General features: G+C 41.7%; 1 protein-coding gene across 4 annotated transcripts; it reads left to right on the top strand.

Annotated features, from left to right (window-relative positions):
• Positions 1–413: 413 nt before the first annotated feature.
• LOC136976471 (uncharacterized) lies at positions 414–17,196 on the top strand. 4 transcript variants are annotated; one of them, XM_067271761.1, is made up of 10 exons: positions 414–690; positions 6,973–9,002; positions 10,651–10,743; positions 10,911–11,291; positions 12,624–12,731; positions 12,821–12,987; positions 13,078–13,223; positions 14,065–14,145; positions 16,254–16,404; positions 16,698–17,196. In XM_067271761.1, exons 2-10 carry the CDS (start codon positions 6,993–6,995, stop codon positions 16,951–16,953), a joined length of 3,393 nt encoding a protein of 1,130 aa, XP_067127862.1. In that variant the 5' UTR covers positions 414–690; positions 6,973–6,992; the 3' UTR covers positions 16,954–17,196. The 4 variants fall into 4 exon arrangements, with proteins under 4 accessions (XP_067127862.1, XP_067127863.1, XP_067127861.1 ...); XM_067271762.1 differs by lacking the exon at positions 414–690 and adding an exon at positions 779–965; XM_067271760.1 differs by lacking the exon at positions 414–690 and adding an exon at positions 5,145–6,759.
• Positions 17,197–18,623: the final 1,427 nt, after the last annotated feature.

Here is an 18,623-nt window from a genome sequence, read left to right as displayed (position 1 = left end):
CGGGACTTACGACCGAGTCAGAGAAGCGACTACGATTTATAAATATTCAAAATTCCAAAGTGACATTCCCGGTGCAACCCTTCTCACATTCTGGCTTCTGCTTCATGCCGCCGCAAGACTATTCACACTCCGAAGGCCACCTACGAAGACAACGCGAGAGGCACCCGACACTCGAGCACTCAACGCCAGCGCGCAACACACACCAGCTGTGCATCCCCCCGGTCGCGTTTTTATTTTACAGAAAGACGGTAATCAAATAAGGCAAAGTTACGAAGTCCAGGTACATTGCCCCGTTTGTTTTGACCGGACCGGATGGCAAAGCGCAACTTTAGACGTGCCCATCCGACTTCGGCGGACTCCCCTCCGGCCCAGTGGGTGCGGTCTCGTGTCACGGAGTCGTGCAGTGCAGTAATGATGGTAATCGCTTCGTAGCGGCAGCCAGCCGGAACAAAGGCAAGCCGCCAGCCAGAGAACGATAAGGGATCCTGCGCCGGCGCTGTCCGTCCCAGTGTTGTAGGCGTCGACCAAGCGGAAAGACCTGCCGAACATCCGTCGGCTAGAAGCGTAACACAGACCGGACCAGTCCGGTCGCACGGCACTTTGTAGCCCCCGACTCGACCTACCGAATTTTTGCCGAGGTAACGCCACCCTTGCACACTTATGGTCCGTGCAAGCCAACGACATGACTGGGTGAGTGGCGCTTTATTTTGTTTTTTTTTTCTTTTTTCTGGCGGCTTTACGTCGTACCGGGTGTAGAAGTTGCGTGAGACTGTTAATTGGGGCCGCTACTGCTACACGGCGGCCGTGTGTTGGCAGAGCGTCCACGTGTCTCGTACTTGTTAATGCGGCCTGGCTCTATCGCGGTTTCTCTCGGCGGAGTGTGCTGCCGTTTCCACTGTTTATCGTCGGGTCTTAAGTGGAGAAAGTTTTGCCGGATCGTTACGTTGTCGACTCTGTCTTGACAGGTAATTGCTAACCTTACTTTTCGCCGCGTGTACGATTTTCTTTTTTTTCTTCTTCTTTCTTTTTCATTTTTCTCCGTTAAATCGCGGAGCGGACAATCCGGGGCTGCGTCCGGGATGGGTGGCGCCGAAACTATCGGAAAAGTCCCCTTTTCCGTCTGGTCCGTCGCCTACGTTTTTACCGTTTCCGTCTCCTTTTTCGTCCTCCTCTCCGAGTTATGACGTAAGAGCGGAAACTAATCTTCTCCCGCCGTAATTTTTCCGAAACTCTAGAACGTTTCTTTGGCTTTGCCGACGCGTTTCCGTTTCGTAATTAAGGATAAAAGACCTCTAATCAAATTTTAGCTTTTATTAAAATTATTTTATAACAGCTAATTGGTTTTCTAGCAAGGAAATATTCCATTTTTTTTAATTATTATTATTTTTTTCGGAGGGGTCGGTTCCTCGGATGCCGTTCGATTCGGAGATCCCTTACGGGGAAGCCGGTTCTATTTAAGCAAATTGCGAAGTGCCACCGACGTGTGTCACGTCTTCGCCGACTTCCAACGCTGGAAATTAATGAGCCATTGAAAGGGTTGAGCGAGTTCCCAGTCCGTGACACCCCGTCGATGTTCCCTGGCTAGTCCTCTTCTCGCTTCCTGTCGTTTGCACGCGTCTGGCTTTCCTTTCATCGTCGTCTGTGTTAAAACCGGCGGCTAGCATTCGTTAGACTGCCGAGTTCGCAGGACCGTGTCGTTTGACCCCGGCTGACGCCAAAGGGGGGCTCGGGGGATAGAATTTTGGGGCCGACGGCCGATTCTTTTTCCCGCCTAACTAGCCCGAATTATCCAGATGGATTCTTTCCAGAAAAACTCACGAATGGATTTTATGGTCTGCATTCACGTCAGCGGGCTGCCGGACGGAATACGCTCGAACTTTTTTTACTTGTTTTTTTTTGTATTTTTATTTTTATAAGTATTCTTTTATCGGGGTTTATGTCTTTCCTGCTATTTTTCGCTCGGTCGTTTCGACGATTTCGTCTCTTTACACTTTCTCACAAAGCCACCGAACTCACGATTAACGAAAACTTTCCCTACGGTAACTCCGATACTTCTAACGCGCGATAATAAATTTCGCTGTCTCAATTTTTTAAAGTGAATTTTCGTGAACAATTCCCGAAATAATTTATATTAAACTCTAAAAATATATAGTTTAGTCCGCCGGATATATTTAGAAATGCGTATTTTAAAAAAATTATAGAGTCTAGACTGCTATAGAAGGTGAATTTTCCCGTCTGTACGGCTGACGTAAGCCGAAGTTTTTAATAAGTTATTATCCCCAAAATAGGCGGCCCTTAAACGCACCGACTAGCTTTCCTCCCTAGGCCTATAGATTATGCCGTCTAGACGACGTCTATAAGCAGGCCTAGCCTATATTATTGATCAGCAACGAGCTTATTGATCGATCGCACAATTTTAGATTTTTAATCCCCTTATGGGCTTACATTTAGACACTGGCAAAGGGCTAAATTAAAGGGAAAGTGGATAATACGGTTAAGGCCCACGGTCCTTTGAGATTTCGTTGACTGAGATCCAAATTTGTTCCGGTCCGTTTTAGGGGATCGTCGCATTTAGGCGTGAGAAAATGCGATCGCTTTGAACGTTTCGAAGGTCACCCATTGTCGGAGTTTTCTAATGGGAATTCGGAGGTCCACACCAATTACAAAGAACCCATAACTTATCAATTAAGTATTTAACTTGGTTCGTGACCCGACGTTCCAGTCGGAAGCCAAAAATGGGGCAAATCTCGTAAAATTGGCAAGAGTGTGAAGATCGTACAATTTGGCAAGAGTACCGAAAAGTGGGAAGACCTCGGAATTGGCAGACGAGCAGGAAGGGCTCATAATTTTGTCGGAGAGTCAGAAGTGGAAGACCTTATACGTTTGGCGGTGAAGCCAAATTGCGTAAGCAGGATCGGACCACAGACAGAATTAGTTTTTATTTTTATTTTTTATCGTCCCGGGAATGTACGAAATATAAATCTGCGCCATTATGTAAAAAGAAATCTTGGTCGGGCCACTAACTAATCATCCTAATCTTCCAGGTAGTGGGTCTAATCAGAAAGATAAAGTAACACGATCCGAAATGAGTGCGTGTAACTAGAGGTGGATGGCACGGTTTACACATAAACACCCAAATGCGTTACGCCGTACGTTTCAGGCGTTTTCTTCCATCAAAGGTTCTTGACCTCATTAATAACCATCTCTACATCCGGTTTTAGTTGTTTTAAAAAATTATTCGGAACGTCTTAATTTTGTTAATTTTTCACGGAGAATGTACAACGGATAGTACACGTTAGCATAAAATATCATTCAATCCACTTTTTTACGATTCCGAGTGTTTTACGATGGTAACAGGTGTATCTGCGCCTTTCCGAGGTCATTTTGATAATTAACCAATCACCGTTAAACTCACCCGTTAAAACGATTATAAATGGACAAATGATAAATAAATGTCACTCTAAAAATGCTCGATTAGTCGAAATTAATTTTCGAAATGACCGAGATTGTGAAATTTTATTAGAAACGACAACGAGAATCATCGAGAAAGAAACCCGAATTGAAAATTTTAACGAGAAGACAGCTCAAATTTCACGTTAAAAACACGCAAATCGAATAAAACACTTTATTATAACCGGATTACGATTCATAAATTTTAATCGATTAGAATTATTCAAATAATTAAATTTCTATATTCTAGATTTTATCTGAATTATTGATAAGTTTAAACTGTAAGACCCGAAACTATTGTAATTAAAATTCGTTGTATGTAAAATTAAGAGGGAAAAAATAAAGAAATATATATTAAATTCGATTGGAATTAAATCATAGGCCTAAGCGAAACAAAATTCTCCACTTAAAAATAAAAAAGAAATGTAGAATAATAAATTTTGCTGGCGAAGCGGCGACGTCCCGCGAAGAAGGATATTCTAAAGGCGTGCGTTCGATTTCTATTTTTTTAAAGAGGAGCGAGAGCTTTAAAGACGGAGCGAAGTACGACGAGACGGAATCCAAAATAGGATGCATTTTGGACGGAGGCAGTCGATATTCGTGCATTTCGGTTCGGTTAACCAACACATTAAGTTTGTGAGTTGGCTGCGGGAGGCGTGCACTGGCGAACACAGACGGACTCCTGTCTACCGTTAAGTGCGCCCTATCACGGCATCCGCCAAGCTTTCCTCCCCCTCCTCTCTCTCCGCTGCCCGACGAAAGGTTGGGGGGAATCAATAAGAACATGCGGCATGTTCATGTTAACCCGATTTGAGAAAGTTTGCCGTAGGAAAAAAGAAGGAAAGGAAAATTATTTAGAACAAAATTTTGGCCAAGGACCGACATGACGGCGGCGAAGGTATCGACTATCTGCTTTGCTGAACGGAATGCAAAGGTGATGGTCGGATAAAGCTGCCGCTTCTGCCGTCTTTCTTATCGGCTCGATGCTGTCGGCTCGGTTTTTGAAGTTTTACTAAAGTTTCTCTCGCTATTTTCGATGTTTGGAAATTATATAAACGTCATTTTCGGGGTTTCTCATTTATTCCGTCTTTTTACACATATATTCTCCGCGCTCTAACAATTTTCACCATTTTTAAAACGGGGAAAGAAGAAGTAGAAGAAGAAAATATATATTGCCGGTTATCCAAATTCTTTCGAAGAATTTGTGATTGTTTGGATGCTTTTTTGGCGTCTTGATCTCTCTTTTTTAGCATTCTTTTTGTAGCTCGGAGTCTTTCTAAAATTCCTCACGCGGCCACTCCACGCATTTCGTTTTTGGGTCGTTCTTTCGGGTTTCCGCAGCGTAATATGATCAAACGCTTTAAAATATTGTTATTAAGATTTTATAGATATTTTGGATCATTTTAAACTTTCTAATTTTCCCCCGGGTAAAACCTACTGAATGTACAGTACTGTATTTTATGATGTCACATCCGTTGGAACGTTTCCGAGTCTCCGGAAGAGGAAAACGAATTGCGTATTTTTAATACATTTCGAATACGGAAATATTGAAAGAGTGTAAAATTTGAGGGAATTTCGAAGACAATTGTAAATTTTTAATTGTGATTTAAAAGTCAAAATTTGAAAATTTAAATAAGCGCCCAATCAGGAGGAGAATATATTTATTAAACGCCGTGCGATTGGCATAATTTAAATTTGCTCCGTACCTTAAGAGCCATTATAAGCCGAAATAAAAACTCGGAGTAATTATCGTTACCCGAAATTATTCGTTGGACGATTTTTAAATTCGTAGAAATTTTAATTTTAGAATTTTCCGATAAAAATTCGAGAGCGGAACAATTTAAACTTCAGTGAATATCTCGGCATTTTAAATGAGGATTACATAGAAAATGCCGAGTTTCATTAAACCGTTCCGTCTAGGGAAATGCATCATTATTGAGTAGACTCTTTCGGCTCTTTTAGCCCTGGAGCAATGAAAAAAGAGAAGCAGTAAAAACAGAAATGCGGCATTTTGGAATAATTTTGACTTCTACGCGGTTTTATTTTTCTTTCGCATGCGTCAGTCTGCGAAGATTAAGGTATTGAGGATTGGACTGTAGTTGGCGTGTGTTAATCCCCTCCCCTCTTCCCCATATAAGGAGAAGCGGTGAAAATTTCACAGCGGGTCGAAGCTAATCACTCGGAGACCGACCAAAGCACACGTGATTACCTTTCTAATGGCGCCGTCTGCTGCAACTCTCCGACCGTCGTTACATAGGCTCGGCACAACGTACCCAATACGGTTCAACGGACGACTGCGGCGTTTCTGAGCCGAAACTCTGCTACGACTTATGAAATTTGCCTGCAAAGAAACCGCCATAAATCTACTACGCCTAACGATTTAACTATTACCGAGTGGAAAATATTTTTCTAAAACGTGTCTTTTAAAGAAAAATTTGTTTGTCAGCTTGCTACTCCGATTTCCACAGACAGAGTCTCGAATTTCAAGCATTTATCCTCGTATTACGCTCCGTACCGGGTTTCTGAATCATTTGTAAAGACCGTCGGTCCGACGGAAACGTTTTTTGTCTGGACGAATCCCGTGACCCAAGGAGGGTGTCGTTGTAATACGGTGTACGAACTCGGAACATTTCCTGCACGCGCCTGGTTGCGTCACCGCGTACCTGTTACGTCTTTGGTGTCTGCGAAGCGTGTCGTGCCCGCGCGCTTTATAATGTTACCCGTACCGAAGAATCGGTGAACGTAACCGTATTCGCGTTGGAATATCTGCAGGAAACAGGAGCTGAGTTGTCTGGCTCTACGGTTTCCGGTGCAAATATTTCATGGAAGGAAGTCGGGTGACTTAACAAACGGGAGCGGAAATGGAGAGAGAGAAAAGGCGAGACGGCCGGTAATAAACTGGACTATGGGGGTGGTTGCACGGGCCGGGTTATTGACGCGAATCACTGACCATTACCAAATACAGCTTTACATACATGGTGGCATTTTTTAGGACTCTAAACTAAGCCCAGAAGGCACGTACTTCGACCCCGAGCTACTTCCTTTGTCTCTGACTCCCTTGAGCCTATAGCATGTGACGCGGGAAGCCTGTCTGGAGATAACCGCTCTACGGTCGGCTGCTCCCGACCGACAAGTCTCTTCCCTTCTCCCCTCCTGGGGGGTAAAGGGGAGTGCCGCCGAGGTGTGGGCCGTGAAGGATGACGGGACCTCACGTCACACCAGCCGGCCCGCGGTTTGCACAAACACACCCAGAGCCGAGTATGACGCGAGCGGAGAAGCGTCCACGCTTTCATCCTATGGATAATCCAGGTTGGTGACGTTATTTTTATCTTTTCCGCCAATTTCGGCCGTCTTTTTTATCGTTAGCGTCCAGCCTGCAAATGATTAATAGCGTTTCAGTACCCGGTTCCATTTAAGACTCGGCAGGGTCGGTATCTGATAGATCGAATTATATATTCTATGTAGCGCAGAGTAAGCGCGCGCTTTAAGATGTGAGCCGACTAATTGTGTTTTTCTTTACAGGGGGCGTTGACCTGTCAGCCATGTACTATACCAGTCTGTTCTCTACCCTTCGACCATACGAAACAGCGGTAGTGACACCTGGTTGCCGCAGTGAGCGGGGCGAAAACCCTTTGGACTTGTCCAACAAGAACGTTCGTCAAACACCGGATCCAACTACTGGAAGCGACACGGAAGCCGAAATCTTGATGTTGGAACACCGGAAACTTGCCGCAGGGTTAGTCTCTCAGGCCCTTCCAGGCATGACACGACATCTACCACCTTCGAGTGTGTCGTCGTTTTTTGATCCGTCGCTCTTTAGACTGCCCGCTTTCCGTACGGATGCCAGCGGATTATGTGGACACTCTACACCCACTTTGGTGCCGCAGATAGGTACGACACCTAACCCTTTTTGTTTAGATCGGACTCCAGTCTCGACGGTGGCATCGCCGACGTACGGCAACCATGCCCTAATGAATAGCTTTCTTCAGCAGCAACAAAGAGAACGATGCTTAGATCAAACTTCTGTTTGCAGTGCACCACGCAACCCGTCCCAACCCATCTCTTTCTTCGATCCCGTGTCGTTGCCCCTCCATCTAAGGGCAAACGGACAGCGGGAACGAGCATTGTTCACGCCGACACTTGCCGCACCCTTGGGACTGCCTGCCTACCCCCTCTACCCAGATCTGTTGTCTGAAGTGGGTAGGCCGGAGAAAGGAGCTTTTACATCACTTCGTACGCCGAACGCTGCCGATAAGCCTCTATATTTGAATGGAAGTCTAGAGGCCGCGCGATTTGCCGAACATTTACAAAGGTTGAGAGAACAGCACGTTCAACAGGCAAAGTGTCCCACTAATTGTTGTGCAACTGTTCCCTGTGGATGTTGTGTTCAGGGTCCTTCTCAGTCAGCACTGTGCACTGCCCGAGGCGGAGTGAATTGTCTCACCAAGGATCCGACTGGCGGAAAATTGTGCGCCGGTACTTGTGACCTTCTGACTCCAGGGCTCTCATTACTCGGCGCACGGCCGAACCCTGCTGATCTCCGTTTCGCTGCCGTCAATCCCTATTGCCCTACCTTAGGGGAGGGCCTCCAGAGAGACGATTCTGTTCCAGGATTGTTTCAGCCTTCTCCCTTATGGGGCGCAATCCCGACAGTGCCATTCCCCAAAAGTTTGGTTCCTCTCGCCACAACAACACCGTTCACCGTACCCAAGAAAAAAGATGTTGCGCAAATTAAAGAAAGCGCGAAAAAGGAATCTTCACAGAAGCAGGAGAAGGAGCCGGAAAAAGAGAAAGAACGAACTACTCCTTGTGAAAAGAGGGACGATCGCAAAAGTCACCCGGCCTCCTCTAATCACAGGCACGACCACGATGTTATAATCATTGAAGAAAACTCATCGAGGACTACACCGGTGATCAAGGATGGCAGTAAAGGAAACCGCCACAAGTCTCATCACGCGGATGAAGCCCCCGCCAGCAAAATGCCCAGACTGGAAGCGGTGGTTTCCGAGAGCTCAGTCAGCGTCTCTCTACCGAAATCAACAACCCCGCTGAGTCCGCCTCCCTTAATTGCCGTATCGTCATCAGCCTCCGTCACCTCACATGTACCAACCCCTACCGCACTTATCACCCAGCCGCAATTTCATCCCTCATCCAACGACATCGTTCACAACGTCTACACAGCACAACATTTGGTGAACGAAATGGGTTTCTCTACCTCCAACAACCCCACTAAACTGATGGAGCACGTTCCGTGCATCGTTCCCACTCCTCACTACTTTGCCGATAAAATAAGTTCGGAACGCAAAGACATTGCTTTCGAACCTAAAATCAGACCATTCGACATCGCTCAGGTGGTGCAACAATCTCATCGAAATGAAGATTCGCAAAAGGACGTCAATCGAACTGTCTTACAGAACTTATTAACGGAACAGAACAAACAAGCAGAATACAGACTTCCTTTTTCTAACGAGTTACCGCAAGACTTGAAGAATTCCGATAACGCGTGCGTCAATGTTAAAGAAGCGAACCAGGACAACGGCCAAGTTTTGCAGGTGAGAACCTTTGTATTCAACGTATTCTACACTCGTTCACCCCCCTTCGTCTCGGCAACTTTAGGCTTGAAATTATCTTTCGGCTCGTAACACGTGATTCACGTCAATCTCGAAACCGACCAATCAGCTAGTATCAGTTTTCGCACGCGTGATCACGAAGCGAAACGAGTCTGCTCGACATTTTTTCTTTTTCTTTTTCCGGAAGCATCGAAGTTGTTCGTTCCGGAGTTCGATTGTGTCGTGACGTCAGTCTCCCCGCAAGTCGTTCGTCCCGACCTTTTATTCTCGTCCCGCCGCTCGCCGTTCGTTCTCTTTGTCTTTCGTTTTCGTTTCCGAGCGTCGTCGCCATTATAATTTTTCAATTTTTCCAAATAAATTATTAAAATATATTATATATTTATTTAAATATAAAAAATATGTCATCTGGTTAATTAATTAATACCGGTATATAATATTAACGCCTTAACATATATATATATATTTTATAATTCGTTGTCGTCTGAATGACCGAGTATTGTTGGCCAAAGGACATGACCCGAACGGCAGAGAAAATTTTAATTTATTCAGAAATATCCGCCTTCCTTGGTAATGCTTTTTATATAACTCCATTTTTACTACGCTATTTTATATCGACACAAAATGCGTAATATCCGTAACGACGTCGAGAATTCTCGTAACGTGATCAAAATTTGTAATGGATCAAAATCAAAATTTGGCGGTGGCTGCCCCGTAAAGCGAAGGAAGGAATAAAGTGAAAGCTGTCCATTTGGAGCGCCCTAAAATTTAAGTAGTTGCCACCCCAACCGTAATAAAACTCCGTCCCCATTACAGACTAGATTTAAGTCTGGCGTGCGGCTTTCCGTATACTTTGCTAGAAGCAGATGACGGGGAAAAGCTCGCACTCCGAGTGCAAACACACTTTCTCCTCCCCCATCGGAAATCAATGGGCGAGGCTGAGTAAAAGTGGTACCAGGCTCCGCAGGTTTGTATAGATGGGGAGAGAGAGAGACTCGCGCCCTCGGCTCCGACGTTCCATGAATCGTTTGCCATCGATCGGGCTCTCTCGCTCACCAACGCTGTCGCTGGAGATGAACGCGGAGAGGGGGAAGCCACTAAGTTTTACTTCGTCTTTCAAGTGGAGGGAGGCGGAAAGTTTCTCCGTTTTTTTTTTCTTTCTTTCTTTGCCGTCTTTTCACACTATAGCATCGGCGTGTAAAAGACTTCCCGCTGAATTTGCTTTTTGAGCTTCCATTTTAATATTTGTTCCTAGTTTAATTTCTCCACCCTTATTAATAAATGTTATCGGTCCTTGGCGCGCGAAACTAGATGAGAGGAGCTTTTTGTAATGAGCAATCTAAACGGGATTCGTGCAAAAATTATATCGTAACGATTCGATACGCTATCTATGGATTCCCGGAGATCGAACGGCTGTCTAGCTGGTGTCCAGCTTTATGATGGGTTTCGGACTATAAATTAGGAGGCCCGTCGATGCTCTTACCCATCTTTTCCAAATTTCTGGAAAAACTCTATAATTATATGGAGTTGTCGTTAAGAGGTAGAGACCCTCTAGGCTAGATGTAACAATAGAGAAGGTTCGAAAAAAGTGAAAACACTTATGTTTGTTGTTTTCTTTCTTTATTTGCAACAGAGGACACTTCAGGATGACCAAGCTGAATATCTTCACAGAAATGCGTCTGTTGTGGTTAAAATCGCCAAGTCTCTCCGTAACAAGTCCCGAAGGGTAAGTGCCGTCTTTGATGTCAGCGGGGAACTGTTTGATAACACGGTGTCGGGCATGCGGTTTGTCATTGATGGATCGCAGCCTCTACCTTCTCTTTTCACGCTAGTCGGCGCTATTATAAAATATGCGAAGTTTCGTTAAGGGGCTCTATACTTTCTTTTTTACAGATTTTAGGTCTGAAAGATTACAGGAGAACGAGTTTGTATAAATTGTTGTCTAGGAAGTATAAACAGTTCTTGTATGATGAAATCGTTCGCGGCGACAAAAAGTTAAGTAAAGGACGTCTACGGAAGCGTCTGTTGACGAGGATATACCGTCCATCCGAAGGCGATTCGCAAGAAGGTAAAAGTGAGATCGAAGAGAGGTCAATGCCTCATGCCGAGTCTGTTTGGAAGGAGAAGAGGCTATTAGGCATGTATAACTGTCAAGTAATTAAGCGCCGAAGATTGAAGTCAGGGCTGGATATGATGATAAAGCGCAAGAGGAGGCCTCGACCCTCCATTAGAATGCCTCCTATTCCCTCATGGGAGAATGAAAATTCGTCCAAGGTATATCAGACCTGTTTGTTTTAAAATAAAATGTTCTAACGAAAGAGTCAGATGGGAAAGAATTATAAGAGGAAAAGTCACTTTTTTTTTCGAAATTGCCTGCAGAATTATTTTCATAAAATAATATTTTCTCTAAAGAGAAGTGACATTTTTTCCTATGCTAATTTCTAACATAATCGAAGAGAGAATTTTAAAGTAGTTCATTAGACGATGCGGGTGCGGGTAGAAATGACATTCTTCTGAAAAGATTGTTTAAACTGCACATCGTTAGATGCCGCAGCAGAAATGTGTTAAATGGCGAGTAAATTTAAAATTATTCACCGAAAGAATTCTTAGATGGTGAAAGAATTGTGATTTTGTCCCGCTTTCTCGAAACTCGCGGACCGACACTCTTGGAGAAACCGCGCTCCGCTAGCTCAACTGACAATGAGAATCTAATAAAAATATAGAAAAATAGTATCGTTTAGGCTGTTAATACGTGAGATAATTTTCTTTGAAATCCGATCGGTTGCTTTTAAGTTGTGTGGCTTAACATCACGAGTAAAGATTCCCTTTAGATCCCTCCAGAGAGCGTCCTAAAGTTTACACCTAACCTTCTAGGGCATCGCGGGGAATAGGATATTTACATAATAAATTCTAGCGACGGCGACATCTGGTGGTATAAAAAATGCGATTTTGGCATTGGTCTATGGTACGTAGCGCGGTCACCCGCACAGATGTGCATTTTACGTCAGAATTTTAAAAAGGGTTGAAAGATGAAAAGGCCTAGGGTTTAATAGATGCAGAAGCTCGAAGGCTTATAAACTTTTACCGTAATATTTATGTTTAATAATTGATAACTATCTAAATAACAATTTTTCTTTTATGCGAACGCGTACGCTGAACTTATTTTATCATCAGATTTTCAACGTATCCTAATATAAATCGGCCCTAATTACAGGGCTGTAAAGTTTTCAGAAATGACTAATGACGTGTTTTAAATAAATAAATAATTGTCGATAGTGCATTAGTGTTTACAATTACAAAATTAATCGAGCTTTTGAATTAAATTGGTCTAATGAATTGTTCTTCTACAGATTAAAATTTTATATAAACTCCGCTTACTTTTATCCATCACCGGCGAGAGGAACTTAAAAATGGTTCGGAGATTGATAAACGCTAAAATAGACTATATATTTTATTCGAATGTAATCACATTGTCATGAATGCTTAAGATGTGCAGCTGAGAAAGAATATAAAGTTTCCCAACCGGCTCTAAACCGATTAAACCATATAAGATTAGACAGACTTGTCTATGTATTATCTTAAACTTAAAAAATGAATTATTTACAGGTACTTTCGGACACAACCAGCGGAGTACCACCCGAAATGAAAAGGTTAATGGTAAACAAAGCCTTGGGAGAGACCATATTGCACAGAGCAGCTCGTCTTGGTTATACCGTAAGTAACTCATCTTTCCTCATTAAAAAAAAAAGATAAAATAATGGAAAAATTCCGATATAGTGCTTTACACCAAACCTTATTTTTAGGATGTTGTTGCCTACTGCCTTGACACTAATTATTGCGATGTAAATATTCGAGACAACGCCGGTTACACCCCTCTTCACGAGTGTTGCGCCCGAGGTAATCTGGAGATTGCACGGGCTCTACTGCAATACGGAGCTGACGTTAATGCCAGCGCTGCAGGAGGCATTAGGTAAATTACAAATAGGCATATCTATCTTGCTCTTTTGCTTGTATGCAGTTTAATTTTTTAGAATTTTTCCACCTTGTTTATCTCACGTAGGCCATTACACGATGCCATCGAGGGCGGAAATGTAGAAGTGGTCAGATTGGTGCTTTCTTACGGTGCGGATCCGACCATCGTTACTTATTCAGGATTAACGCCTCTAAAATTAGCGAGGAGTCCTATCATGGCCGAATTCCTTCAAGGTAAGTTCGAGGAAATTAAATAGACAAAACGGTGAATTAGCGGTACATAGCGTTCTATCGAATTCACGTGTGGCTTTGGGGGAATCCGGTTAAAGTTTAGTCGCGTGACCGATCGTAGTTTGGTCATTAAATTATTTTTTCCTTTTTCTTTCCTGTTATACGTTTGACGTATTTGTGTAGGCTGTTTACATGCCGCTTCTAAATTGGATATAAATTCTCCGCGCCGGTAATGTTCGACTCGCAAATCGATCACTGATTGGTACAGTAATGATATATAGAACTTCGCTTCGTAATTTTAGAAGCCGACAAATAACGTGGATCACACGACCTATCATTGTTAGATTCTTCCGTGACTAAATTCTCTCCTTTCCCTAAAATGTTAAAGATCGGTTCAAATCCTGCTTCCTGTATATAATAATCCTCACGTGATTCCCGATTCCGGGTGCCGGTTCGTTCACGTAATAGCATACAATGACCAGCTGGCAAAAAGCCATCGATCTGGCATTGTTGCTTCTTCCCGTGACCAAATTTTCTATTTTTTCGCTAAAGTGTGCAAAAGACCCGGGATTAAACTTTAACCGAAGAGAACAGGAGAGGGAGTGCCGAACATCACGTGGTTTAAATGGCCTTCGACCCAATACGCGGTATTTTACAGTAGGAAACGGAACCAAATTCCGCTTAGCGGGCGGTAAAATATGAATTCCGTTCACGGAACAAAATTTTGTAAATAAATAGTAAATAAGTAATAAATTATTATTATTTTAAATAAGTTTTTAATAAACTACCTGTTGAAAATGTACGAATTCATTTTGTGACTCAAATTATTTTTGGTTTTATGAAGGGTTCCTGGCTGATGTCACCGGTGAGAATAATGGCCGTCCTCTGTTACCATGGAGATTTCCCGGTTCTGCATCCTGTTTAGGTGAGTGACGTAATCACGCAGGATTTCCGTCACATCTTTTCCGCTTTATGTATTAGGAAAAAAAATAATAATTAATTTTAAAATTAAATGCGATTATCCGCTAGGTGTCTATCGTTAGGGTCACATTGGGCAACAAATGGCTTCCTTACGTAGCGTAAGCGTGTAGCGAAAGGCACTTTCCAACCGTTCCGTTCTGCTCGAGTTTTCTCGTCTTCGCGCGATACACTCAGAAAATTCTCATTAAATATCCAAACATAATATTATTTTAATTTTAATAATAAAATTGTTGATACAAAGTAAATAACGATAATAACAAAATGTTATTATTATTAAACTTCGGAAATTCTTTAGGGAGGTAAAACGTATGTTAAATAAACAAGAGAAAGAAAACTTCTATTCTTTTAGGCTTATAGGCCTTTAGATAAAAGTGTATACTTCTTAATAAAAGTAAAGGAGAATTGAAGAAAAACGCCACATCACTCCTCCATAATATGATCCGCCCTCCCGGGAATACATTTGGTTTGTTGAAATACTGAAGTTTTCTTGGCAATTAGTGCACTGATTTATGCCAGATCTGTTTTTAAACTGCCTACAAGTGAAGAGTCTGCGATAGCAATAATAATTTTATTTCGAATTTAAACACGTGATTATTCCAATAAAAAAAATTAAAACATTGAGTACATCGATTTATCTCAAATATAATTTGTCCCATGAAATCGTTACGTGATTTCGTGGGACAAATTATTTTGATATCATTGCTCGTCGTTTATAAAATATCAATTAATTTTGTTGGGAAAATATAATTAAAATAACAATTATGCCTCGAAGCAAAATTGGGTAAAGTTTGGAGAAGTTCGCTAAAATAGAACACAACTAAACACTTAACAAAAACTTTTTAGACGTCTTTAAGTGACGTAACAAATTACGTTACTTTCGCTTTTCAGATTAATCTATTTCCTTTCTGCTATCAGAATTTCATCTATAAGGTTATATATGAGTCAAAATTATTAGAGATTATTATCTAAATGATCGTAGATAAACGTATAGAATAGAAAATTTCTTGCCTACTGTATAGCAATTACAGTTTTAAATGTCGTTTCGTATAGGCGCGAATCCAGTAATATATTATTGTTTAAAAATGAAATTATTTCTAATTTTACCAAGCATTTTAATTAGTTAAAAGCTTTTCGAAATCATAAGAATAATATATTTGCGTATGGTTAAGGACGAAGAATAAACAACACTATGAGCAATGTATTATATTCGGCTCTCTTCATAGATGTCAAGGTGAATTCGAGTCAATGAAATCCATAACTTATTTACTGATTTTCGATCGTGTTAATGAAGGGAGTCGAATGTATTTCATGAGACAGACTTTTCTCATTCTTGACCAGACACGAACATTTGAGATTCCTCGAAGTTTTTGTCTAGTAAGAATAAGAATTCTCTTTATTTAACAAGGGTCCTCCTCACGGTATCCAACAAATATATTTTCGAGGGCCTCCTATAGATGTCAGGGACCTTCGTAAATCTTGAATATATACATTACGGGGATTGTAGGTATCAGTGCCCTCTTTATTTGCTTTTCTCTGTATTTCGGGACGATCAGTAGGTCTTTGTTAAGGTCGCACTTCTTAATTTTCTCCATACTCAACAAACCTTATTAGTATAATTATATGGTATATCTGAGAATATCCGCGTGTTATATATTTTAAATATTTAGGTTAAACACACACGTTTAAAATATTAGGAAATTATACAAGACTCGATGTTTAAATATGATCTTAGAAAAACTTAAAAAACCGGATCAAAAATGGCGTCATACTTAAAATTAGCACGTTGAAGCGCCCTAAAATACGATGCGTTTTGCGTAAATTCTGTTTAGTGAGATAGCTTCACGCTGAAAGATTCCGAAGGTTTCGGTATGTAATTCTATAACAGATGTGGTAATTTTAATCGGAATTAGTTTAGGAGAAGCTGACGGCATCGTTAGCGGGATAACTTACATAAATTTTCAATCAAATTAGGTTAGTCATTCGCGTTTTAAGCGGAACTTCGTTTAATCACACGACGTTTTAACTAAAATTTTTTCTTTTTTTCCCTTCCAGATTCAGCCGATATAGGATACGACATCTTCGACGGCGTACCGACAGATGCTGAGGGCGATGCCGACGGGGACATCGACTTCCTGTTCGAGGTGAGCGAAGCGCCTCATCTTCCGGCTTACCGGCTACAGTTGCCTGCCACCGCGAACAAGCCGTAAGTACGCCCCGCCTAAAAAACACCCCTAGCTTAGGCCTAGCACCCAACATGGCCGAGGTGGCAGGTATCGTAAACTTAGTTGTACCCACACGCGTAAAGCGGCTCTTCCTTCTAGTAAAGCTTCCTGCCAACTCCGAATATTATCCCTGTGTACAACTGAGTCTGAATATTCAGACTCCAGTTGGGTGCGCTTGAATTTATTATGGAAGGACGAGTGCTAGCTAGTTAGAATTAGGGGCAAACTGTTTGGAATTGTGATTAATTATATCAATTTTTATTTCTATTTTCAGCGCCTGTAACTGGTTGAGGCTGAGTGACGTTCTAAACAGGATAGGAATGGAGAGAGAAGAGTTCGTGAATCATCACGCTCATATCGACATTATATCCGTTCCCAGGCATCATTTCGAACTTAATGCTGTGTGCAGCCAACTTCTGACCAGTAGAAGACATCCCGTCACCACAGAATTGGAAGAAAACGTGGAAGTGGTCAAGCTGGATAACAACATCCGAGAAATCCTGGGTATTGAGACTATTATCCTTCGATAGCACCACGTGGAGGACCAAGAGTGGTTTAGTGCCCAAAATTGATCGACCAAAGCCCATTTCTATTGGTGTGTATACATAAAAAAAAAGAAAAACGCAAAAAAATAACATTTGAACGTTCCTATGTGCTTGTAGATAATCATTGCCTTGTGTTTAAATGTTTATCATGTTTTTTCTGTGTTCGCTCGGAATCGGGATACCAAAAAAGTGAATTAAAAAAAAAAGAGAGAAATAGAGAAAATTGTCTGTGTGTCATGTCTGAATGAGTAGACTGCGCGAACCGAGCTTCTATCGATCTGGTTCCATATGGGGCACAGGAAGCGCGAGTGCTCTATTATTAATTGCATATAAATAGCCGAGCTTTCTGACAGCTTTTCCCACGGCACCGATGCCTCTACAATTCTAGTTCGGCCGTTTGTAAGTACGTTAAGACTTCGGGGTGGCTAAAAGAAAAAGATGACGTTCTCCACCCGCTCCTTTTCTTTTTTGAGCTCTCTTTAAACTCATACAAGTTCCAGAATTCTCTCTAGTGGGGAATATCAAGAAACTGCTGAAGGGAAAAGAAGTGTACACTGGAAGACAAAAGATGCCGCTCGACGGAAGCACAACAAAACTATCTCATTGGAAGGTAATGGCATCAGCTCATTGGAGGACAAATAAAAACAATTCTTAGTGGAAAATAAACAAAAAGCAGATGCCAAGCAGAGACTGACCGAGTTGCCTAATGGGAAATAACCAAGAATAAAAGTTTTCTCCTTTACTTTTTCTACAAAATTTCGTTTCTAACATGCGTACCGTCGGCGCCAGACTTTACGATGTAAGTCACGGACCGACGACAGGTGGGCACAGTTGTAAAAGGATGCACTTACACTTATATGTGTGCAATTAAAGGTCGACGAGAAGATTTTGCGATATAGTGCGTTACGTGCGTTGCGTCGATAGAGACGAAACTATACAGTTAATTAGGAGAACGCAATTCGCTGTTTTTTGAATAGAGCCAGGTCTTTCTATCTGTTGCAGAAAACTTCTGATGAGAAGAAAGATACTATACAAGGGTAAAACACGTAAAAACGTTCTTAACCTAATTAAAACCTTTTCTGCTAAGAAAAACTCGCAAACATTTAGACTTTTATTAATTTGAAGTAATGGAAACTTTTGGCTTAATTAAAACTTTTGACTCTATTCAATTTTGACTAAAGAATAGATTTTTCTTTTAGGCCTTTTAATAAGCGGCAGAAGAACATTTTAATTAAAGAAAACATTCTGAAAAAGCTTAAACATGCTCTTTTTTCCCCCGTTATTCTTGCTTAAACTCATCTTGCAGAATTAGGATGAAATACTCGAGCCTTGGGACCAAAATATTTTTAACATGTCATCGGACTCCATCCAAAATTATATATGGGTTTATCATAATATAGAAAGAACCTATCGAATTTTTACTTCTTTCGTTATCAGAAGGATATAAATTCGGCAATTCGCAAGCGCTTAGTAGAAATAACGCCAATGCCTATAATATCTTCAAGCTTAAGCCGATATATAACCTCTTCCTGTTTAAACTTATAGCCCTTGAGGAAAGCTGTGCACATCGCTTCCATATTAATTCTCTTGACTATAATTTTATAGACTTTACTAAATATTATATAGCTCTATCCTCTACAGATTTCCAGAGAAAT

The sequence above is a fragment of the Centruroides vittatus genome, unplaced genomic scaffold (genome assembly GCF_030686945.1).
Source record: "Centruroides vittatus isolate TY-2023 unplaced genomic scaffold, ASM3068694v2 contig_400, whole genome shotgun sequence".
In the NCBI taxonomy this organism is placed as follows: domain Eukaryota; kingdom Metazoa; phylum Arthropoda; class Arachnida; order Scorpiones; family Buthidae; genus Centruroides; species Centruroides vittatus.
Note: the sequence above shows the minus strand (reverse complement) of the source record. Positions and strands in the feature narration are given on the sequence as shown.